Source organism: Exophiala dermatitidis (genome assembly GCF_000230625.1).
Source record: "Exophiala dermatitidis NIH/UT8656 unplaced genomic scaffold supercont1.5, whole genome shotgun sequence".
NCBI lineage: Eukaryota > Fungi > Ascomycota > Eurotiomycetes > Chaetothyriales > Herpotrichiellaceae > Exophiala > Exophiala dermatitidis.
The window spans coordinates 779,690-803,312 of record NW_008751650.1 but is presented as its reverse complement, the minus strand read 5'-3'; the positions used below and the strand labels follow the sequence as shown (position 1 = coordinate 803,312).

At 52.3% G+C, this 23,623-nt stretch overlaps 6 protein-coding genes across 6 annotated transcripts; 3 read left to right on the top strand and 3 right to left on the bottom strand.

Moving 5' to 3' along the window:
- Nucleotides 1-711: 711 nt before the first annotated feature.
- HMPREF1120_05893 (uncharacterized protein) lies at nt 712-3,617 on the top strand. Its single transcript, XM_009160083.1, has 9 exons — nt 712-1,499; nt 1,553-1,655; nt 1,722-1,818; nt 1,866-2,021; nt 2,075-2,360; nt 2,410-2,447; nt 2,494-2,613; nt 2,669-2,743; nt 2,789-3,617. Exons 1-9 carry the CDS (start codon nt 1,394-1,396, stop codon nt 3,407-3,409), a joined length of 1,602 nt encoding a protein of 533 aa, XP_009158331.1. The 5' UTR covers nt 712-1,393; the 3' UTR covers nt 3,410-3,617.
- A 246-nt stretch (nt 3,618-3,863) lies between these two features.
- HMPREF1120_05892 (N-glycosylase/DNA lyase) lies at nt 3,864-5,892 on the top strand. Its single transcript, XM_009160082.1, has one exon. It carries the CDS (start codon nt 4,008-4,010, stop codon nt 5,274-5,276), a length of 1,269 nt encoding a protein of 422 aa, XP_009158330.1. The 5' UTR covers nt 3,864-4,007; the 3' UTR covers nt 5,277-5,892.
- Nucleotides 5,893-6,598: 706 nt separating this feature from the next.
- HMPREF1120_05891 (uncharacterized protein) lies at nt 6,599-11,592 on the top strand. The gene is made up of 2 exons (XM_009160081.1): nt 6,599-10,650; nt 10,703-11,592. The coding sequence occupies exons 1-2, from the start codon at nt 7,230-7,232 to the stop codon at nt 10,936-10,938; spliced, it is 3,657 nt and encodes a 1,218-aa protein (XP_009158329.1). The 5' UTR covers nt 6,599-7,229; the 3' UTR covers nt 10,939-11,592.
- Nucleotides 11,593-12,796: 1,204 nt separating this feature from the next.
- On the bottom strand, nt 12,797-13,879 carry HMPREF1120_05890 (uncharacterized protein; the record flags this gene model as incomplete). The annotated part of the gene is made up of 1 exon (XM_009160080.1): nt 12,797-13,879. One exon carries the CDS (start codon nt 13,877-13,879, stop codon nt 12,797-12,799), a length of 1,083 nt encoding a protein of 360 aa, XP_009158328.1.
- Nucleotides 13,880-16,289: 2,410 nt separating this feature from the next.
- HMPREF1120_05889 (actin-like protein 4) lies at nt 16,290-17,869 on the bottom strand (the record flags this gene model as incomplete). The annotated part of the gene is made up of 2 exons (XM_009160079.1): nt 17,732-17,869; nt 16,290-17,671 (listed from the first exon to the last, which is right to left on the bottom strand). The coding sequence occupies exons 1-2, from the start codon at nt 17,787-17,789 to the stop codon at nt 16,290-16,292; spliced, it is 1,440 nt and encodes a 479-aa protein (XP_009158327.1). The 5' UTR covers nt 17,790-17,869.
- Nucleotides 17,870-18,698: 829 nt separating this feature from the next.
- Nucleotides 18,699-23,289, bottom strand: HMPREF1120_05888 (ubiquitin thiolesterase; the record flags this gene model as incomplete). The annotated part of the gene is made up of 2 exons (XM_009160078.1): nt 18,699-19,495; nt 19,551-23,289. 2 exons carry the CDS (start codon nt 23,287-23,289, stop codon nt 18,699-18,701), a joined length of 4,536 nt encoding a protein of 1,511 aa, XP_009158326.1.
- Between the last annotated feature and the right edge of the window lie 334 nt (nt 23,290-23,623).

The following is a 23,623-nucleotide window of genomic DNA, read 5'->3' as shown; positions in this document are numbered from 1 at the left end:
GACCCTTCGTGCATGATTTGGCAGTGTACCAAGTCCCACTAACGTATCCTCGTGGAGGGAATGAGAGTTCAGGTTGGGAGTTGTGTTTCAGTGTGAAGAGGAACTTGAAGGGCGAGTCCGGACAAGGCTTATCGTCTTATCCGAGTCATGCTCGGCAGGACCTGGACCTAGGAATTGCCTGCCACGTGATTGGGAGAGAGACACACGTGACCGGATATGGGCGGTCAACTTGAAGGCGGTCACGGGACCAGCCCCTGCGGCTACTTGCAAGCGAGGTCGCGGTCGCCAGCAAAAACGGGGAACCAGAGTGGAAAGTTAGGTACCCAGGTACCTAGCTATCTGCAAACATCTAGAACCCGATGCTCGTCGTACAATGTACAGAATCACCCGGCTACAGATGGCGAGCGCTGTTCACCATGGCTCAGTTAAGCTAGTCCCTTTGACAGACTACCTTGGGTGACAGGAACACGAAATCCCACCGGCCACGATGGTCATCGTTCATTGCCCAGAGAACAGGCCAAAATTGGACCCTTATAGCCTCGCTCAAGTCTTTCTGTGCCTCAATTGGCAGAGCCTGGGCGATCCACACCACCACTACTGGGGACCATAAAGACAAAGGGAAAAGTGGAGTGGTTCTACCCAAGAGAAGCATGGCTAATAATGTACAACACACGCTACAACTGTACGTCTTGCGTTCAGCCTTCCAGAATCCCTCACTTGCAGTAGTGATCAGCATGCGACATGAATCAACTGACTCAGGCTCCGTCGTGGTCTGTAACAAGAGGTGCACATCATCACGGCAAGGCTTCGGCTCGACATAGCAGCCAGGAGGAAGAGAAGCCGGGTAAAGCCGCTGGTGCTAAACACGCCGTCCAATGCAGGGTCAGGCAAGGGGCTCGACCACGGCCTGTCAAATGAGAGGCATCAGGCGCTGATTTGCTTTATCTGGACTTCCCCGCAGCGTGCTGGCTCCCAAGTCGGGTCCCCGGCTCGAATACCTGGTCACCTATACCGTTGGAGGCGGATACCACACGAGCTACCGTGGCGTTGTTCCTTTCGTGGCTCCAATCAATTCCTTGTGCACGAATCATGCAATGTGGAAATGCGACACCTAGACCTGGCACAAAGTGGGGTGGTTACAAGCTATGCTAACCAGAATCTACTAATCCGTCTTAGGTAGCAAGATTGAGATTCAGCAAAGATTCGACGTTGTTTATCTTTGGGGGGAGAGAATTCTCTCTCCTGTATCCTCCAGAGTATTTTTGAAGTGGAACAGTATTTCTTGCAAGAAAAGTCGCAATTGCACACTTCATGTGGGACGACAACTCTCCTGGGTTTCCCTCAGCGTGAAGTCTTGATATTTGATGCTGGTAAACCGTGTTCGAAGGCAGACATGGAGACCGACAAGCAGGACACAGGTAGTGTCAACAGCGATGAACAGACGCTCATCAGCCTCGGCGTCAAGCCGGAGCTCAAGCGAACCTATACTTTCTGGAGCTGTAAGGACCAGTCATCTTCGATATCGTCACGAGGCTGAAGTTGACCCCCATAGTAATGGCATACCAAACAACAATCCTGTGTTCGTGGAGTTGCAACATCGTCATGTTTGCTTACATCTTCACTTTGGGTGGTCCTGTGTGTCTAGTCTGGGGAACGTAAGTGTCCATGCAATGAGGTCAAGTCTATCCAGAGCAATTACTGATATGAAGGACTGGTTAAAGTGTCGTGGTCACGCTCGGCCAACTCTTGGTCATGGCTTCGCTTGCCGAATACTGTTCCCTATGGCCCACTGCTGGTGGCCAACAATTCTATACACAGGTGAATCTCTTCTTGTCTGCGATACAACAATGACTGATCTGGAGCAGATCGTCGCACCAGAAAGATACCGCCGGTTCCTGTCTTACTTTGTTGGTTGGTGCGTGCTGGTGGGCGAGATCTCAACAACCAGCAGTTGTGCCCTGAACAGCGCCGAGATTGTGGCCGCACTGGTCGAGATCATGCACCCAGAGGTTCATTGGCATGTAAGAAACTTTCGCGGTATTATTGCCATGAGTTCGCTCACTAATCCCATCAGGCTTGGATGACATGGCTTATTTACACTGGGTTTCTGATCGCACCAGCAGTGACCAACTTGGCGCCGAAGTATCTTCCGAAGTTGCAATTATTTGGCTCATTCTTCAACCTTTCCAATGCGCTGACGTGGGCCATCGTCTTCCTCGTCATGGCTGACAAAAACAGCTCGAAGTTTGTCTTTACCGAGTTCCTTAACACCTCAGGCTGGTCGCCCAAAGGCTGGGTCTTTATACTCAGCATGTACGTTCCCATTTACGGTCTCTATGGCACCGATGGCGTGATGCACTGTAAGCGAAGGCGATTCAACATCATTGACAAAGAGCTGACCAGCCTTAGTGGCGGAAGAAATGAAGAATGCTTCACGAGATGCTCCTGTAGGTGTGCACTTGAGATGTCTCTATATGTGCTGACGGGGAAAAGCGCGTCATGATGTGGTCGATGCTCTGGGCTGGTGTGACCGCCTGGTTGTCAATGATTGTCATGTGTTACACAGTAGGACCTAATTGGGAAGACTACTTGCAAGCCACTTCTTCCTATGTGGTAAGTGCTGGTCGGCCATTCGAACTACAGCCCCGAAATTTTGACTGTATCACAGGCATGGTTCATGGACGTTGTGGACTCGACGTACGGTGGTGGTATCTGGGTTGCAGTCATGATGATGGGCCTCAACGTAAGTCAAGAGCCGTTTTACAGGATGAATACTTACAAGTCATAGTATCTGATCATCGTCAACATAAACTCTGCTGGTTCTCGACTCATTTGGTCCATGGCTCGCGATCGCGCCTTTCCGTTCTCTGATTACTTCGCACAGGTCAACAGCCACTTCATGATGCCCCTACGCAGCATGATGGCATTCCTGGTCGTCAACTTCCTCGTTGGTCTGCTCGTGCTCGGAAGCAATCTAGCCTTCTATGCAATCATCTCAGGCGGTGGCGTGACCTTGCAGATATCCTACTGTGTCCCAATCCTGTGCGTTGTATTGAAGGGCCGACAGCACCTACCTCCTCGCCCGCATTTCGACCTTGGCCGATGGGGCTATGCGATCAACATTGCCTCCTTACTGTGGAGCATCGTCGTCCTCCTGTTTTACATCTTCCCGCAATATGTGCCAGTCGCTGGCGCAATCGAGAACATGAATTGGGCCATAGCCATCCTCGGTGGGGTCGTACTGCTTGCGGGTGCTTACTGGATTTTCAAGGGGAGACACGAATATCTCGTCTTCAGCAATACGGTTCTTGATGAGAACGTTGTGTATCACGGTGATGCTGTCCTGACAGGAAGGGAGGCAGCGGCAGCTTTTAGGCAGTCGAAGTTGGAAAAGCACTCAGCGGCTTGAGCCTGAAGCGAATAGTGTTGGTTGCAGACTTCTTGTGGGTTGACTTTAGATCTCCTTCAAAGACCAAAATGGTGATGCCATACAACGACGAGGACTGGAAAAGTGAAAAAGATAGATGCGGTTTAGCAGATACAGACTTTGTTAAATTACACCAGGTTGCAGATTTGTAAAAGTGGGATAGTCGTTCTATCAATGGATGTTTAAACCGTGTAGGATCTTAAAGAATAGCTGGTTATACTACTAGTCCGCTGCACAGGTACTGTTCGTAGTCGCTACTGTACAAGCGTCGTGGTATCGACGGTGTAGGCGCCGGTAAGCAGCAAGACCAAAATCTGGGAATGCCAGTTGTTTAGAATCCACTTTACGCGTCACTACGCGGACGCGTTTCGCGTTCGAATCCTAGTTTGGACTAGTGCCGCTGCTATGTGAATCGTGGAGCAAAAGGGATGGCATGGACGGTGGGACGTTCGACAAACACCTCGCAAGGGCTGTTGGTGGCTTTTCCGGGAGGGGGCATTTCGCATTTCTAATACATTTGCGAATCGACGGATGATTGCGAAAAAAGGAGAACGACCAGCAAGAAGGCCAGAACTTGAAAATGACCAAGATCACGGACTGGCGTAAAATCCCCGTGTCATTAAACGAACTTTGCATTGCGACCACCCTCCGCTGCGGGCAGTCCTTTCGCTGGCGGCAATGCGACGACCAAACCTGGGCCTGCACACTTCGAGGGCGCATTGTACAATTGTCACAGGACACTTCGCATTTACACTACCGATCAATATGGCCCGCAGCCATCGAGACGCCTCCAACTCCTCCATCGTCCATTCCACCCAGCGCAGCCCACGATGACCCCGAGACCGCCGAACTCGACGACACCAAGAGCTTGATCATGCACTATCTGAACCTCGAACCGAATCTCGAAACGCTGTACGCACAATGGTCGGCATCGGACGCAAACTTCAAGAAGAAAGCACCCAAGTTCACGGGTGTGAGGATCTTGCGGCAAGACGCCTGGGAAGCTCTGATCGGGTTCATCTGCAGCAGCAACAACAACATCATCCGCATATCACAGATGGTGGACAAACTATGCACACATTATGGCAAATACATCGGTACGCTGGACGGCCGAGCGTACCATGATTTCCCGGACCCGTCTGCGCTGGCGGGCAAGAATGTCGAAACACATCTAAGAGAACTGGGATTCGGGTATCGGGCAAAATACATTTCTCGAACGGCCCAAATTGTGGCCAACGAGCGTGAACAGGGCTGGCTCGATGGGCTACGCAACCCGGAAAGTCCGGCCTATGGTCGCAAGGCGTCACCTGGAGGGGAAGTCAAGCCCGAAGGTCGCGACGGGTATCGCGAAGCTCATGAGAAATTGCTCGAGTTACAGGGCGTCGGCCCCAAGGTCGCGGACTGTGTATGTCTCATGGGCTTGGGCTGGGGAGAGGCCGTGCCGGTGGATACTCATGTCTGGCAGATAGCGCAGCGGGACTACAAGTTCGGTCGGGGGAAGCATAGCAGTCTCACAAAGGCCACGTATGATGCTGTGGCCAACCATTTCCGCAAGTTATGGGGCAAAGAGGCCGGCTGGGCGCACAGTGTCTTATTCACTGCTGATCTGAGGACGTTTGCGGAACGGTTGACGACCAAGGTTGAACGGAGCGTCGACGATGCGAATGAAGAAAAAACACAGACTCCAAAGCTTGAGCCTCGCGGCGGCCCCAAAGAGAAGAAGGCCGTACAGCGAGTGGCAGTGAAGCGGGAGTTCGAGCAGGATGAACCGAAGAAAACAGTCGTAGAGGTCGAGGAGATGGCTGTGACGAGTAGCGAGCGGGTCAAACGGCGACGACGAGGTGTATAACTATTGTAACTCATGAGATGAAACGAAGAGACGAAGGCACATGCGATGCGAAACGGCCGTTTGAAATATCATAAAACACGAATAGCCCCATTGCGACCAGGAAGAACGAGGCTGTGCCTCGTCAAGCATCATTGGACTACGCGTTGCAGCGCGTTTCAGAAGAAAATGTTCATTTTACTGTGGAGGCTCCAATGCCACGATATCATACGAGGCTAGGAACGATTGTAGTGTACTACGCCGAAATTGTGGGCGCGTTGGTGTCAGTTGAGGGCAAGTGCCGGTCCAATTCAACACCCCTGAATCCTGACGGCCTCGACTGCTGTCAACTGCAACACTTTTAACATTGTTTGATGTTGCGGAAAAGGAGAGGCTTGTGCTAGGCACACATCATGTGCGTTCTAGTCTTCGATCCGATTGTGTTGATAAGTGGACTATTTTGCGCTGAAAATCGACACAACAAAGCGGGCGATTGAAGATCGGAACAGAAAGCCAAATGGTTGATAAACTGCTGCCCAAGACCTACATAGTTGAATGGTGGTGATGCACCCTACCGTCGATACGACAATTCGCGTCGTTGTTAAATTCGATGATGCAGTCTTCCGTCTGAAGTGCCTGGTATGCTGTCTCCTACTGTGCTGGAGTCTTCAAGCTGCCAGCCACTGGTAAAGCTTGGTGGGCATGGGCGGGCAACCGTCTCCTATCGGGAAATTGCACACGGGCTGTGTCAAACTTCGTCTTGCCCTAGCGGTCCCGGCGCCTTGTTGGGTGGTGGACAATTCATTTTGCAACCACAGACATAAGCTGTGCCATTGTGAATCTCATCTGTGAGATGGTTGATTTCTTCTGTGAGATGTGTAGAAGATTCCGTGGCCGTTCGTTGTCCAACTGCTTCGGAATTGATCTCTGAGCAACTGGGATCAAATGGTGCTTCTGGACGGCCATTGGTGGTACAAGGGGGTGGTGGAGGGCATAAGATTGGCGTCGGGGGGTCATTCCTGACTGTTGACTGGATGACACGAGCGGCCTCTCTAGCAACCAGGCGTGGAAGGTGGATTTGCAACCGGGGGGACAAGGATGGAATGACACCGACGGTCTGAGAGCTTTGGCCCGCAAGAGCCTGATTGTTCCTGAGTCTGTCATGGGCATGGGAAGCTGTCCAATGCCCGTGATGGCTGTCGACGATGGTGCATGGTTGGCTTGACGGGGTGCAAGTTGGGGCCCGGTGTGGATGTCGACAAACATGGACGAGTCTTGTTTTTGCAGCAGATCTCAGATGCTCATCACAAGGTGAGTCTAGCACGACTTTAGTAGTTGTAGACTGCGGTGGTTCTGTGGTTCTGTAGTTCCAGTTGGTACCGGTGCTGGACCGCTTCTCTACCACGCGCAGCCTGCGTTGACATGCCCTGCAAGCCACACCAAACTTGAACTCTCGCCTGCAAGCTTGACTGCTCTCCTCTTCCCGCTACGCTACGGACAATCTCCTTCGTCACCAAGCAGTTCCAGTTCCAGTTCCAGTTCCTGCGAGCGTCCTGCTTCCCTTCCTTCTCCGGATCTTCACTTGGACCTTGGATTCCCGTCACTTCTGAACGACTGTCGCTCTTTCTTGTTCGTCGTTCGCAACCATACTCTAGTCACCTTCCGACCTCGACACATACATTCCTAGGGGTCGGTAGCATCAACACATCCTCTCTACTCACTCTAGTCCGGGAATCGTTTCAACGGATCCCTGCGCATAGAAACGCACTCAACCCTCACGCGTAATCCGTCATCCTCCCAAAATCTGCCGCGCCGCACCCAGCCCTCAATCCTTCGAATCCTGTTTTAGAAGCCTCCGAACGGCCGTCGACCACCATTGACCGAACCAATTGTCCCTCTACTACCTCATGCCTCTACAAATATTGAGACAGTGACAACAACTTCTCGTCCGTCGCTGCGGCGCAGACGCATATTATCATGCATCTGTTGTCGCGGTTCGACCTGCGGGTGTCGACCGCTTTAATATGGCTCGCAACGCAAGGAGTATCTCAGACAGTACCTGCACCTAATCTAGATCTCAACTCCCTCGGCGATGTCACACTCGCAGGCAACTTTGACGCCATCTCAGTCTATTCGTCGGTGGGGCAGCAGCAAGGATACAGCAGTAATGGCACCCAGTCGATCTTGTCGCAGTTACCCACGGGGGCCTACGATCACCTCTGGTCAACAGACGCCAGCATACAGGCCATGTGTCCGCTCGTGCTACAGGATGGCACAATCTCAGGGCTTGTTGTAGGAGGGAATTTCACCAGTATTGGAGGTGTCGCTGCGCGATCTTGTGCCATGTTGAATGTGACGACACGGAAGATTGAGGCTCTTTCAGGGCTTGAAGGCACGGTTTCTGCACTTTATTGTGACAAGGAGACGGAAACAGTCTATGTGGGAGGCGCTTTTGAAGCTGGAAACAACACGAATGCCATCGCATACAAGTCTGGCAGCTGGTCAAGCCTCCCATTTGCAGGTTTTGACGCCCCAGTGACCTCGATCACAAAGGCTCCCAATGGACATATTGTCTTTGGAGGGTCATTTACCGGTCTGGGCAACGTCTCTTCCAGCTCTTTACTTAATTCACAGGTGCAGGTCATTAACCTTGCAAGCGCCAGTATTTCCGCAGAAGGCAATACAACCACAGCTGGCTTGGGTGACCCAAGAAACGTTGTTTGTCCCTCAAACAGTACCGACGGAAACTCGACGTTCTTGTTCGCCGACAACACAGCAGGTTCCTGGCGTGCCGAGCTGGCATACGGATTCGAACCCACCAAACTGCGATTATGGAACGCGAACTCAGATGGACGTGGAATTCGAACATGGCGGTTCACAGCTCTTCCCATCAACGGAATCATGAACTTTACATACACCGACCCCGAGACTGGCAATACAGCCCATTGCGATGCCAGATGTCCACTGGCGCAGAATGCATCCCAACCGTACCAGGACTTCTATTTTGTCAACCGGGTCGGCATGAACAGCTTCACCATTGATGTTTCGGAATGGTATGGGGCCGGAGCTGGTTTTGACGGGATCGAATTGTTCCAGAGCGACATCTTCGCATATGCTATTGAAGCGTTCAATGAACCGAGCTGCGAAACTTCGGCGCTTCGCTCCGAAGCTACCGCAACTGGTCCGTGGTACACTACCCCTTCAAGGCAAAGTGTCGCCGATTACCTCACCGCAGTTGTGGGACCAACCACGGTCAACTCGACGTCGATCGTTTTCGAACCGGACGTACCGAAAGGCGGAAATTATTCGATCATTGTTTACACTCCTGGATGTATACAAGACAGTTCTTGCTCCGCGCGCGCAATTGTCAACGTCACGGGGACACTGACAGAGGATGGAAATCAAGCATTCAATACACAGCTGTTCCAGACGAACAATTTCGACAAGTATGACCAGGTTTATCAAGGACATGTCGATGCAACCAGCGATACCTTCCGACCGTCGGTAACAATCATTCCATCCGGACTGCAGACGGACCAGCTAATAGTTGCGTCGCGCGTCCGATTTGGACTCATCTCATCCACAGGGGGTCTCAATGGCCTGTTTGACTATGATCCGAAGAGTGACTTTGTCGACATGGATTTTACCCAATCTGCAATCAACAACGCCGGCACAGAACTGCATGCGAACGCTCATGTCCTGGCATTGACCACTCAGAATGATACCATCTATGCTGCCGGCCGATTCTCCGACGACCTTTTCGAGAATATCATGGCCTTTCAAAACGGAAATGCGACCTCGCTGCCTGGCGGCGGCCTCAATGCACCCGTGACATCACTCTACACCATGGACGATTTCCTCTATGTCGGCGGCAACTTTACAGGTACCAATAAAGGCGGCTTGAATGGTTTGAACAACGTTGCGGCATATCAGTACTCGAAAAACGCATGGGTTCCGCTGGGCGCAGGACTGGATGGTCCGGTGGAGGCAGTTGTACCCCTGATGATGAACATCTCCCAAAACACCGAAACAGTCATCGCTTTCTCTGGCTCTTTTACTCAAATCCTGCAGTCGGGTTCGGACTCTGCAGAGCGAGCAAATGGTTTGGCAATCTGGGTGCCTTCGAAAAACGCATGGATTCAGACTCTGAAGATTCAGAAGGAAGCCCTAGCCGGTCAACTCTTTGCGGCGACGTTTTTGCCGAACAATACTTGGCTCGGGGCTGGAACACTCGGCTCCCTTGGATTAGCCATGAGCGGGGCCGCTGGTATGCGTTCTCAGTCGGGCCAGGTCACCCTGCAACAGTTACCGATTGATATTGATACTACATCAAGCTCTGGGTCGACTTCTTCGAGAAAACGCGCGGTGGCAACGACAGGAACCGTGGCTGGTGTCAACAGCGGAGCGTATTACAGCGGCCATGATCAAAATGTCACCATATTTGGCGGTCATTTTACAGCTACTGGGACGAACGGGTCAACCATCAACAACCTTATGTTCCTCAACGGATCTAACAACAACCTCGTTACGGGTGCGCCCGAAGGCCTGGACTCCAACTCTACCATAATGACCATGGTCCTTTCAGGAGATTTGCTATTCGCTGGAGGCCGCATTACAGGTCATGTCGGCAACGCTAATATTAATGGGTTGGCTCTGTACGATATGACCACCGCAGCATTTCGAACCATCCAACCTGCATCATTGCAGGGGCCCGACGTTGTGGTCAATGCGCTTGTACCAAAATCAGGCACGTCTGCCGTGTACGTTGGTGGCGCCTTTGACCAGACTTCGCAGGGCCTTCCATGTCCTTGCGTGTGCATGTATGACACTGCTACCAGCCAATGGAACACTGTCGGGACGGAGTTGGACGGAACGGTGTCTGCTTTGTTCTGGACTTCCAAAACCACTCTGCTAGCGGCAGGAAATTTGACGGTAGCAAACAACCAGACATCCTTGGCCTCTTACGACACGAAAAGCCAGATGTGGACTGCCACCTCGAATCCTGTCATTCCCGGGCCAGTCTCAGCCTTTGCCCCTGCCACAGACAATGCAGACCATATGTGGGTAGCAGGTACAGCCAACAATGGCTCGACATTCTTGGTTGAGATTGACGGAGACAATAATCGACCAGTTGTGGACGCCTTCGGCACTGGTACTACTATTCAGGGGTTGCAAGTCATGCCTTTAACCAAGGACCACAAATCAACAGATTTCATGGATAATGATCAGGCCTTGCTGGTGACAGGTCAACTGAACATTAGTGGGTTCGGCAATGCAGCTGCAGCCTTGTTCAACGGTACCACTATGGCGCCTTTGATCCTTGCTTCCACCTTGAATGGCGATCCGGGGAGTATCAGCCAAGTCTTTACATCGAAGACCAACAACCTCAAATCAAGTCGTAAGTTTATTATGAGATCTATTCATGTTGCAGCTACTAATAAGTTCTACAGATCGTGGCCATTCCAGAGGCATCGCTGTCCTGGTTGCTTTATGTGCAGCCCTGGGCACGATATTCCTGATCATATTACTCGGCATCATACTGAACCGCATCCAACGCCGACGAGCGGGTTACAAGACCGTACCGAGCGTGCCATATGCGGACAAGAATTCCAACATTCATCGTGTACCTCCAGAAGCACTGTTGGGCCATCTTGGTTCCAAGCAACCAGCTGCACCTACGGTGTGATAGCGATGAAAGGACAGAATTTTTTTCTGGTCTGCGGATGGAAATGAAGCCACGATCCCCACGAATAATGTTACGGAAAAAATTGCTGACGGCCGGCCCTGTTCCATGTTTCCCTGGAGATTAATCGACATGGAGCAATGGATGGATGGAATTGTCTTTCTCTTTTTGCTGTTTTTTGCTTTCTTCTACTATTCCAGCTTGATACCCGGACGGTGCTGGCTTTTCATTTTCATTTGGCTGTGTATGGGCTGTATAGACGACGATCGAGTTTTCGGGACCATTCTCTTAATATTGCCGGAGAGGTCTTTTTCTTTTTGTTGTGCTGGTTTTTTCAAAAAGGATACAATTGCATGGCGCTGTGGCGTATCATTCATCGACAGGTACAGGTGCAGATACCGGGAGCTTGGCTTTTGTGAACAAATTATTTCAGGCGAGCTAGAGGGAGAGTGGACTACTCGTACTAGTGTTTCTGTGGTCTCTCGCAAGGAGTTGTATCTGTGACGGCGACTGTGACTGCTACGGTGTTAACAGGCAGTGGTGCTCTTGGAGTGCATAGGAGAGCATAGCGAGAGCAGAACAGAACAGAACAGAGGAAGAGCAGAACTAACGAGTTCTGACCTAAATCCAATAATTAATGTGATGCTCTCTATTCCGCCTTTTTTTCTTTTTTGAATTGAGTTGGCATGGCAGTTATGTCTTGCAACTGGCAGGCCGTCTGGCTTTAATGCATAGCGTTAAGGATCCTTCATAAGTACGGTAGTAGAGTGAGTACTCTTTAACGGCAACTTTCAGTCTATTGGAGTTGGCCGTTTGTTTGCTGCAAAATTGAAAAGAATCAATACTGCAAGTAATGTAATGTAAATTCGATTTCTGTGAAAAGGGGTTCTTAAGGATATGTATTTCCAATCAGCCAGAAGAACCTCGTGGGCCTGATATACTGATATACTGTGGATGGTTCGGATCCGACCTGTCATGTGGTTTTGGGGTTTGTCTTTGCCTCTGTCCCAATAGACTAGATTGGCCAGGATTTCGGAAGGGGGGAGTTGTATTGTATATATTGTGGATGTTACGTCTTGGTCTTGGTCTTTGGGCTGCTCTGAAGAGTCCAGTTCTTTTGCTCCCTCCTCACCTTCGAGTGTGATTCTCATGCTGCTGGGGTGTCAGAGACATCCGTCAGGGGTTGCTCTTGTTGTTGCCGTCGCTTCGCTTCCCACCAACTAAGCCACCCTCTGCCTCTGCGTCTGATGAGAGAGATGATCATCTGAGAACGCCAGAAGATTCAACGACCGCAGACTCGCCAAGCCAGTCCGTTACCCAACGACCGCAACGGTAGGTATGGATGGCAGCTGTGGTGTGCGAGTATCGTAGTAGCGTGACATAGTCACAGTCAGAGTCACAACCATGCAGTGGTCATCATCGTAGTCGTCCTCATAACCATGACCATGACCCATGAAAAAAATCGACCCTGTGCTATTGGAAGTGCCTCTGTTCCGTGTGTGAATAAACGTGTCGAGTCCAGTCCGGTCCTCAATTGGACGGTTGAGGAAATCAATTGTCTCTTTCTTTCTGGGCGTGATGTTGCACAAGTAGATATGGTCTTCCTGCAGGCCTGAAGTGGCGTGGCGTGGCGTGGCCGACGGGGGGAACATGCAGATGTGGGCGTCGACGGGGTGCGGTCCATTTGGACTCGACTCGATCAAACTTTGATCATTTTTGAGAATCTCAAAAGATGACGATTCCGCCCTGTCCCGCCACAGGTTTGGAAAAGGACCCCTTTGGTCCTGGTCTGGAGTCGTCTCCCGGTTCCGTTCCTGGGGCGTTGTTGTGATTTTAAAATGTCAAACCCTTGGCTCAAAACTCAACTCAACCCCCTTCCCCTTGCCAACATCCTCTGCTCCTCTTCAGGCGAAGGTCTCCTCCCATAGACGACATAATGTCGCTGATAAGGATGGACGTCCTTCATAGTCGCGGCCTTGCGGACGTCTGCCAACATGACCTCGATTTCCTCACGAGACCATCTAAGGCCTTCGGTACTGAACAACTTGTACGTGAACCCCTGCAAGCCAGCCAGCCAGTTATTCAACCACCAGCCACCGATTCTCTTTAGTCTTTTATCACGGGGCCAGGGACCCAGCGGGATTTTGGAGATATGTTCATGAATATCAACATAACCAGCCTCTTCCATCCATGTCTTGATGTCTGCGGCGATACGAACAGGACGAGCAGGGTACAGGGACTGGTTGGCAGCATACTCCAGATGTTCGTCCCACACCTTCAATCCCCAGTCTTCGGGGATGGTGTTGTCGTCCGAGACGGGCGAAGGATGTAGTTCCTGGCACTCGAGCCATCCGGTGCCAGGACGCAGGTATTTGCGCGCGTTGCGGATCAGGTCCTCGTACGAAGTCAGTGATCCGGCCATGAATCGCACATGACAATAATCCACGCTGCCGTAGGGTCGCACCCAGTCTTCTTCGGAGCAGTCCTGTATTTCGAAATGGACGTTCTCGGGAACCTCGAGCGGCTGCACGGCCGACAGGTCGGTTCCCGTGATGGTGGCGTGCGGCAAAAAGCCTGAGTCGGCCAGCTCGATGGGCCAGATGCCCGTCCCTGTGCCGAGATCGAGCACCGTCCGCACAATTTCCGGATCCAGTGGCGCAAAGTATAGTCGGCCGTGTAGTTGGTTTAGGATCTCGTGTTGTGCGTCGAGTCGGTTGTTTTCGTTCTCGTCGTTGGGGAAAAGATATGAGCCGTCCTTGTATCGGTGGTACCGTCGGCCCCAGTACATTGGGTAGTCGGTGATGCTGGATGTTAGAGACCGCGTGTCGTATTTGTCCACATCTTCTTCTGACGAGTGTGTTGAATCCGAGTCTGGTACCAGTGGAGAGTCGACGGTCAGGATGGTGCGGTTGCAGTCGGGGACGGGGGTGACTGAGCCGGACATGGTGGGGAAGCGAAGGGCTTGGAATTAGAAGCTGCTGGCGATAGTGAATAATGGCTCGTTAAAACTAGTCCTGTTCCTGCTCGTGGTCGTGGCTAGCGATGTTGAAGAAGAGCATTGAAGAACTTGAAATTGGAATCTTGAAGCGCTGCGAAAGAGTGGAGGGCAGATTGACGGCGGCAGCTGGTGGTGCTACACTCCTTGGAGACAGAAATCCAGTGGGTTTAGTTGTTTGAGGTTAGGCGGCTAGAGCAGACAGATGTAATCCACCTGGTCTGTTCACCGATCGCCGCAAGGTTGAATCTTTGGGTGTAGAAATGAAAATGTAGGTGTGAGAGAAAAAAGGTGTGCAAGTGGAAGCGGGATGGGGGTGCAGTGGTGGCGATCAGGAAGAAGGGTTCCGTCGGGTTGGAGCGAGCCGAAGGGGGGCGGTCAGGGTAGAATCGGTGCAGCCGTACAGTCCTTCGCACCGTAGATATAGTAGACAGGTTTGGTGTAAGTGAGTAGTAGTAGACTCGGAGGGTAAAAGTCGAAGAAGAAATGGATTGAGGTGGTGGTGGTTCAGTAGTGGTGGGTGGGATGTGGTGTAGTCAGGACCCGAGAGTCAAGATATCGAGACTCGGACTGGAAAGGAAGCCCACTCGCGGTACCACACACACTACTACTACCCACAGCCAGTGGGCAGCTGAACACGGACACAGCACTACTACCACTGGTAGTAGAATATTACTATACTACAACTAGTAGTAAGTAGTGCTGAATGCAACTGGAGTGACAGTGACCGAAATGACAGGACCTGGACCCGAGGGAACGGAAACCGGCAGAAGGCTGAGAATAATGATGAGCCCGGAGACGGACAACAACGACAAGACCAGCGAGGGGCCGGCACTGCACTAAACTTGAATCGACCCAAAGGCAACTTACGTCCTATGTACATGCATACAGCCATACCAGTTATATCCTAGTCCTGCAGTGGTGGCTAGTGTTAGGGATCGTGGCAGGGACCTGGTGCACTGGGCAGCCGCCGATGGCCGCATCACTGGCCGGCGGCAAGACAGAGAGAGAAGACAAGTGAGCGCTACTGCCATCACCACCATAGTACAACTACAGTACAGTGGTGCTACTGCTCTGCAGTAACCCTCAACTGCAGTGCGAAAATGGAGAAAATGAAAACGAGAAAACGAGAAAAACCCTAAAAACCGGGGCGGGTGGTGTGGACACGGAAAATCCCAAATCCCGTCAATGGATCACGCAAGCAAGCAACGTGCTGTGAAGAACTTGAACTCAACGACAGTCAACCAGTCGATCACTGCATATCGCGATCGTCGACAACGAACTGGAACTATTGTTGGGTTTTTATGCATTGTCAATCTTAACCAGGTAGGTACCAGGTAATTATCTCGGTGCGGCGCCCTGGTGAGACTTGCCAGTGGGTGTTCTGGTCCGTCAATCATCCCACCACTGCATTGCAGCGACCATATGTACAGTCTAACGCCGTATGATACTAGTGCCAGTGATAAAAATTGACAAAGCATTACCCTAATACTACCTAGGTATCTACTAGTACTGGAGCAGAAATGGTGGCGGCCGGATGGCGAAGGTGGCCTGAACCAGAGACTCGGGTCGGGGCAAGTTTGTGCTGTACAATAACTTATTAGTGGCCGCCCACTCCAGTGCAGCGCAGCGCTTTACACCTTGGGCACCGACGCAGTGCAGTGTCTTATAAATCCATTCCTTCACCGCCCCCAACCCACCGTCTCTTAAGACGCTCGGTTAGGGTACCTATGTACGCTATACTACAGTATGTACAATGGCCGGATTCGAAAAGAACGTCAGAGGGGCTGTTACTAGAAGTAGACTAGCGTCGCATCTTTTACAGCCTAATAGCATATTTCACGTATTTTACAGCACTTGGCGTAAAAATGACCAATAGTTATTGGGCTATAAGTACCGTTTATACCGTATTGTAATGTGGCTAGTGCAATTAGTTGCCAAAGTGGCCAATCAGCAGTCCTCAATACCTCCACCGACGTTAATTTCGAATCCGGCCGTTGTAAAGTACTACTGTAGTGTATTCTTTGTCGATGATTCCCCACGTTCAAGCCATCTACTGCCAGTGTAGTGATACTACTCAAGCTATCACCACCCCCCCATTTTCTCCTGTGGTGTTCGCTCGAAATACTGCCCGATGTCCTGGTTCTTACATTGCACTCATCCTTTCGTCTGCAGGAGAACAATGTCTTGGCTGCAGTGGTATAATATCAGCGTGATCAGATAGTTTTACAGTAGTAATGCAAGTAGAAAGTTGTTCTCAGCATCTATCTCATCCCTGCAGACCGGCCATGCCAGTCTCTCAACGAGACTGATACTCGTATTTCTCCTTCTCACCCCGGCTTCCTGTTCTTCTATCTCCCTACTTGCACCGCTTCTCGACAATGCCCGCCCCGTGCTCCTCGTACTCCTTTTTCGAAATCCACATCTGATGAAACGTGCCCAAACTGGCGACGATGCTACCGCCGATCCAACTGCCAAACTTGCGCTCGACAGACATACCCGACGCATGAATCCGAACCCTGGCGCTCGGATACATTTTCGTCAACTCAAGCTGAATGCGATCGGGTAGACCACGAATAAGGGATCCAGCACCCGTAATAACGACATTTCCCAACAGTAAGGGCCGGATATCGACATCCACCTGGCCCAAGCTGGCCTTGACCAGTCCGGGAATAGTACCCTGCGGTTCTGGGGCCGGGTAAAGCGAAGCCTCTTCCTCCGAACCCGCAGGCGGGGGATAATAACACTGGCCATCGAACAGACTCTCAACCAGCCTGAACCCCTCGGTCGAAAAGGACTGGTTATATCCATCTGGAAACTCGAACGGATGTGCATATTGCTGATGTTGTTCACGAGTCAAAGCCTCGCCCTGGCCGCGGAACGGAGTATTCGGATTCGTCCAGGCCTGCAGCACAATCTCTTTGAATTCCAGCACAACTTTCTCCTCCTGATAGCGACGGAACGAGGGTCTCGGGGCCTGGAATCCAGGCGGAAACACGCGAGGCACAAAGTTAGCCGGCTGGCCCGCGTCGACGGCCTGTTTCGACGCGACAAGGTAATGCGGCGTCAGGGCAATGGGATTCGGTTCATGCGACGCCAACATGCTCCGAACCTGCGACGACAAGTAATTGCCGCCAATGTTGGAGCGCATCACACCCTTTTTCAACACCATCCCATCATGCACCGGAGTGACCGACACCTGCGTCGCGCCAAAATCAATCACAAGCGCACTCGGCCGACCTGCAGCGAATGCCGCCATCACGCCCGTCCTGCCCAAATAAAACGCCGGTGCGGCCCAGGACTCGAGTGCGATTTCCGCGCACTTTTCGCGGTTCTTTGTAGTGTTCCACGCCGGTTCCGTCATGAACAATGGGTGATCTTCTAGACATCGTTCCGTGTCCTCGGCCTCCGCCATCGCCTTTTGCAAGTCCGGCACCGATTTCGGGTCGTTGAGCCATTCCGTTAGGGCTTTGTTCGGCCGCGCCCCCGTCAGGCTGCTGGCGAACGAGTATTTCCATAGAGCTTCTGCTGCCTCCCAGTCCTCCACTATTCCGTCGCGGTTGATCGGGTTTTGTATCTCCACGTCCTCGCGCGGCACGTCAATCACATGGTCGCCGAAGTATCGTCCCGAACTGGTTGATGCGTAGAATGATGGCACGATCGATTTCGGTGTGTCTTCGCCTGCGAATCCGGCCCGTACGCTCGAGAATCCGGGATCGAGAACCAACGCCGAAACCTCATCTGTACAACGTTAGTTGGAGACGAAAACGCCAGACCTTCATTCGTCCCAACATAACATACCTCCCGCATACTCTGCCGTCTTGGGCTCGTCCCGTGAGGTCAACCCGGTTGTTGCCATTATGCAGGCCCTGATTCACGCGCGCAACGAGATCCGAGATCGAGCGATCAATCAATCACTTCAGATCCTATCGCTGACCGAACCGCATTTCTTGTTTGTGCTGTAGTGGACGTGTCGAATAGGAATCACAAAGGCGTCAGGTAGAATCGGCGCGTCGCTTTATGGCTCATCAGTACTTCAAGTTGTACTGGCTTTCGTCCCGGTTGAGGTCGCAGTCAATTCATCTTGAAGTTGCGCTTCAAGTTCACTGCAACCCGCCGCGCGACGCTGCAACCAATACAAAAGATGCCAAGCCCCCCTGCCTCCCCGATTGGGCCAAATCAACTTTCAACTTCATCCGAGTCCAACGGCGCTTCATGCAGTGGCATTTACTACAGTCTACATTAATAGTGAAACTGCTAGTATCTACCGTATGCCATGTCGGTAGCTACCTATGTAATGCCAATACTGTTGATGACCATTCAAATACACTACTGCTGCAAATCCTAGTGCCATGCTCCTAGTACTACATCACTTCGGCCTCATGCCGGGCTGCTTTTACTCATGCCCTGTCACATGTAGCGTCGGTTGGGAACTCTACAAAAAATCGGAACCAGTGAGCGGCCATCATGCTCACATCTGTACAGCTTCTTCGTCTGGAACCTACAGACCTGAGTGATTTGCTCTACATGTCTCCGTGATCTATGCACGATGCAGATGCTGCCTATGCTGCCTCTCCTATGGATAGGTAGTCATCATTACGGCATCCATACAATCTAACAATGCCTTTCGTAGTATCGTCTTGCTTTATCCGCATGGCCAGATGCCCAGGTTTTGGGCTGTCCTGGTGAAGATAGAATAGAGGTAACCACATTCAATGCCCTCTCACCGAACGCCGCGACACCGACCCTTTTTCATGCATCCAGACAATCATCTGGAAGCTGGATTGAACACCAGTTCGTCGTTGTTCGACGGATCCGCATGGAGTTCCATCACAGGCGGATCATCTTCGTCGTCCTCCCCAATGCCTGGAACCTCGGGTGGTGGTGCACTCTCGCGTAGGTTGCGCGGGCCATACTCGTCCTGCACGATGGGTTCACTATAGATGGGATCGTTCAAGCCCTCACCATCATCCAGTCCGAGCAGACTGCGCGCGGGACTTCCCACATTGCCTTCTACCCTCGTACTGTCATTGGAACTGCCTCTGTCGTCGAACATGCCGTCTTCCTCCGAAGGCGCAGGCACCCGCCGACCAGCCGGCAGCCCATCGAATCCCCAGGTCTGTTGCCACAAAGGTCCGCCATCTTCCATGATGATCCCTTCGTCCTCTGCAATCGCCGCCTCATATGGTGGCAATTCATCATCGGCTGGTGGCCCGAGCAGTGTCGGTGGACTGTCGCCTGCGGCTAGTAGACCTGGATCCTGATTTTCTTCTTCCACTGCTGAGCCATCCGCTCCCACGCGGTGACTTGGACCGGCTGGGTAAGCGCTCGACAACCCATTGTGGGAGGAGTCGCCGAGTCGCCGACCTTCCCCCGTCACTGGTGAGGCTCCCCGCGAATCTGTCGGCTGCTCAGAGTCGGCTTCGCCAAGGCTGCTCGACTCCAGCAACTCTTGCAACCTCGGCCCGCCTAAAGGGTGGTCATCCGACCGTCTGCGATAGAACAAAAGGTACGCCGCACTGGTAACAACGGACCGGGGATCGGATTTTTGGGTGACATGGGAATCTGCACACACATTAGTTTCCAAATCGAGACGAGAAGTCTGGATCCGAATACTCACCATTGAATTCATACCACATGTTGTTCACGAAATTCTTCGCATAAGCAGTGTAATGCCCACCGCCAAGTCCTCCATAGTGGTTGTCGACCGCGATCAAGTCATAGATCAAGCTCTTACCATCCTGCTGGTCTCTAACCATGGCCGACAAATCAAGACCTTCCACAGGATAGTCCACTTTCACTTCCAGCTTGTCTCGGAAGTTCCGGTTGCTGCTAAAGCGCTTGAGATGCATGACAAGAATGTCAGGAGCCTTCCACAATTCAAACATTTTTTCCGCTCGCCGGTGTTCTTTGCAGCGCGGGCAGTACCAGGCATTTTGTTCAGACAAAGTCTCAGGCTTGCCGAACTCGTTTAAGCAATCCTCCAATGAGATGCCATTCTTCTTGCGGTTTGAGCGCCGAACACGTCTGGCTTGCAACTCCTCATCGTGAAACAACTCGACACTCTTCCAGGTCGGCGCACCGCGCATTTCTGCGTTCTCTTGTTCCGCCCCACCAAACAAGGCATCCCAGGCCTCTTGGCTCCAGTCCAGGACTATGGCTTCACCTGGCCGAATCAAATCGTCACTTTTGACTTTGGGCATCGGCTGAGGCGGAGGAAGAGCCGGTGGTGTTCGGCGGTGATTGTTGCGCCGGCCATATTTCTTGCCCCGATTCTTGTGTCTTAGTGCCTTCTTCGACATGGGCTGCCGCGGCTTCAAGACTTCCTGAACTTCCGGAAACTCGGTGTCAGAATCAGGGCCCGACGGTAGCGGAGGAGTTGCATTCGACTCGGAATCAGAGTCATTGCTACCAGCCGTGGCATCCTCATGCTCAATATCCGCATGCCCATCCTCGCTGCTCACCGAGCCGCTGTCACCACCGTTGGCGAGCTCTGATGCCTCAGACTCTTTCTTTGCACGATGAGACACGGATCTTGGGATTCGATTGACGATGGGGTCATAGTCCTGGGACTCTGAGATCTGGTTCCAACCTGTGGGGATCCCTTCGCCGGTCGAAACGACATGAATGGTGAAAAGACCGCGCAGCTGGCTGGGAATAGAAGAATCTGATCGCAGGAAGTTGTGGAAGACTGTGTCGCTGGAACGATCCATTGCTTCAGGTGCTTGGCTGGCGTCGCGCATGGAGACGTCGACAATACCGTCCTCTCCTTGAACCGAAACCGCACTAGGTTGGTTCGATTCGGTGCTCGACATGTCATCCGCCATCACCACAGTGTCCGAATCCTCAGGTGCAGTAGACACCCCACGCTCCGAAGCATTGTCGCTTTCCTCGAAAATCTTTCTCGTAGTCATTCCAGCCACATTTCCCAAGATCTTTTTCAGGATGCCCTCATAGCTCGCTCGGTCCTCGCGGGTCAAAACAAGATATGTGGGCATACCGAAGAATGGCTTTGCACCCACCCGTGATGCTGGCGTCTTGACAAGTCTGTTGTACATAGGGACCAATAGACGCTCTGCTTCGGGACTGTCAGGCGTTACCAACTCGTCGTCGTTATCCCGCCCGATCGTATAGAGCGAGAACTTCCGCGCTTTGTTGGGATTGTAGTTGGTGGGCACCGACTCCAGCTCGTAGACACAAATGATATCTCCAGCCTGGATGTTGGCTTCGGAGATAATGATGTTGTTGTCAAATATCTTGTAAATCTTGTTCTTGTAGGCCTCCGCAACCAGCAACCGATCCACATCGACGTGAGTCCTCGACGCGACGAATTCCTTCAAGCCTTTGATGCTGGAATGCTTGTCGATGTCCACATCAATCCGGATTGGTCGTTTGTGAAGGGGAAAATACAAAATTTCCTTCTGCCAGTTATTTTCGATCGGAAGCTGTAGGGTGAGATTGTTGAATGGGTCAAAGATAATGCTGACTTTGTGACAAACGGGACAGGTCAAGGTGGATTTGTACATGCCGGCAAACAGGTCAGTAACCACCGAGTCATTCCTTGCCTTGTAGATCTCCCAGTTCTTGTCGGCAAACTCTTTCAAGGCTGCGGTATCATGTACCATGTCGTCGGTCGAATCAGGTTTTTCAATGTATGGTTTCTTGTGGATGCGGTTCAGGTCTTCCTGTAGGCCGTCGAGCAAGAACAGCAGAAACTCCTGGGAGTCCTGCTGCTGATAGCCCGAAAAGCTTGGTCCATACTTTCCAATGATGGCCTTGAATCGCGAAGGGTTCGTGGAAGAGGCGTTTTCATCGTAGATCTGGTGGAGCAAGTTGGCATATGCCTTTGCCACCTCCCCATGATGGCCCAAAGCATTTTCCACATTAAGGTCCTGCTTCCAGTAATCGTGCAAAAAGTACTGGGTCAGTTCCTCCACGCTACGCAGACACTGCAGAGCGGAATTCATGTAACAGGTGTTGCCTAGATTGCTCAGTCCAGTGATGCCGCGTGGTCTCCCATCCCGCTTCTGCCGTCCACGTGTCATCATTCCAGGAGCCGGGCTTGATCTGCCACTGGAGGCGAGATTCTTGGGTGCGGTCTTGAGAGCTTTGCCCAAGCTGAGCTTTGGGTTCTCACTCGGCCACTCATCTTTCCCGGACTTCTGCTCTTCCAAAACGATCACTTCATCCCTGCCAAGACCGACAGTGCTGAGAGTCGACTTGCCGTTGTATTTTGGGTTCGCTGTGTGATCCGGGGCGTTTAAGAGCTCTCGCTGCTCGCCGATCTGAAGGTGTACAAAGGTGTTGACATCAAGAAGCATCTTGTCGCCGGCACTTGCAATGATTTCTGCGCCTGGTGCAGGGGATGCACTCCGCGAAGCCGCGGGGGTCAGTACGCCGGAATTACCAGAGCTCTTGAGACCCCCGAGTACCCTCCAAACTCTGACCTTGGTGTTGTTATCAATGCCCAGTAGCCTCTTGCCTTCTTTCAGCCATTCATTGATGTTTTCCTTCTTGCTGGCTAACAGCCGCTGGGGTGGCAGGTCCTTCTCGCGCTGTGTCTGAGTCGTGTGCTCACTAGGCACCTTGAGGAACGAGAAGATCGGCGGACTCAACTCCCAAGTCACATTAGGAAGAGCATCGGGCTCACTCCAGTCATGGGCGTATCGCGTTATGATCGGAGAGTCCTTCGCAACACCGTACCATGAAACTATCAAGTCCCAGGCTTCTTGCGGTAGAACCTCGTAGTCTTCACCCATGGTCAGACCAGGCCGAAGCGGCACGTAAGGCTCACCAGCTTCGTCCAGAAGCCGAGTTGATTCTTCGATTACCATGGCAATGTCTGAATTGTCTATTGGCCCGATTTCACCTTCAGTCGCCGATTTGTCGAACTTGCTGGCCTCGCCAGCGACCGAGCCTCGCGACTGCACTCTCTGGAGCCATTTCCCGGAGACGACATATCCCTTTTGCCCTTCTTGGAGTTCCTGCTGTGCTAGCTGCGTCACCTTGACGATTTGTTCATCGATGGAGGGCATAGAGATGGCAGTGGGAACAATATCGGTGTTCAACGACGTGGCAGCTGTGGACTGGTTTGAGGGACTAGGAATAATAGAATCCGAGGTCGAGCTACCACTGTTGTCGGACGCAGCCTGCTGCTGGACGGCGCGAGGGTCACTTGCCTGGGTCAGGCTGCTGCCGGTGGCTTCTGCCTTGTCACGATGTCTCGAACCGGTGTCTTGTTGCTTCGCTTTGGTGGTGTCCGGGGTGGGTGCGGCGTCCGAGTTGCCGGGTGTGAGCCCGGAAGTCTGGCCGCCCATCTCGACGTCGCTTTCGTATGTCTCTCGCTCTTGAGCCCCCATGTCTGACGCCGGCCTCTTCACTGCTGGAGATGCGGAGCGCAGGTGCCTGCCTAAATCATCCTTCGATTGTGCAAATTGTTGTTTTTGCGATGCGGGCATGTCCCGAACGGGATTGCTCGGAAGATGAGGTAAGGATGAGGCCTGGAAACTATGCCAGAACCATGGACTGCGAGGATGACGAAGACTGGAAAATGTCGTATGCTGAAAAGATGAGGGACCGAATTTGAGGCGGCGGAATGCGAGGTGCGAGTGGCAGTGACAGTGACGGTGGGCCTTCGTCAAGTTGGTTACTACAGCGCAGTCAATGAGCGTCGGTGCGATGGCAATCGCGGCC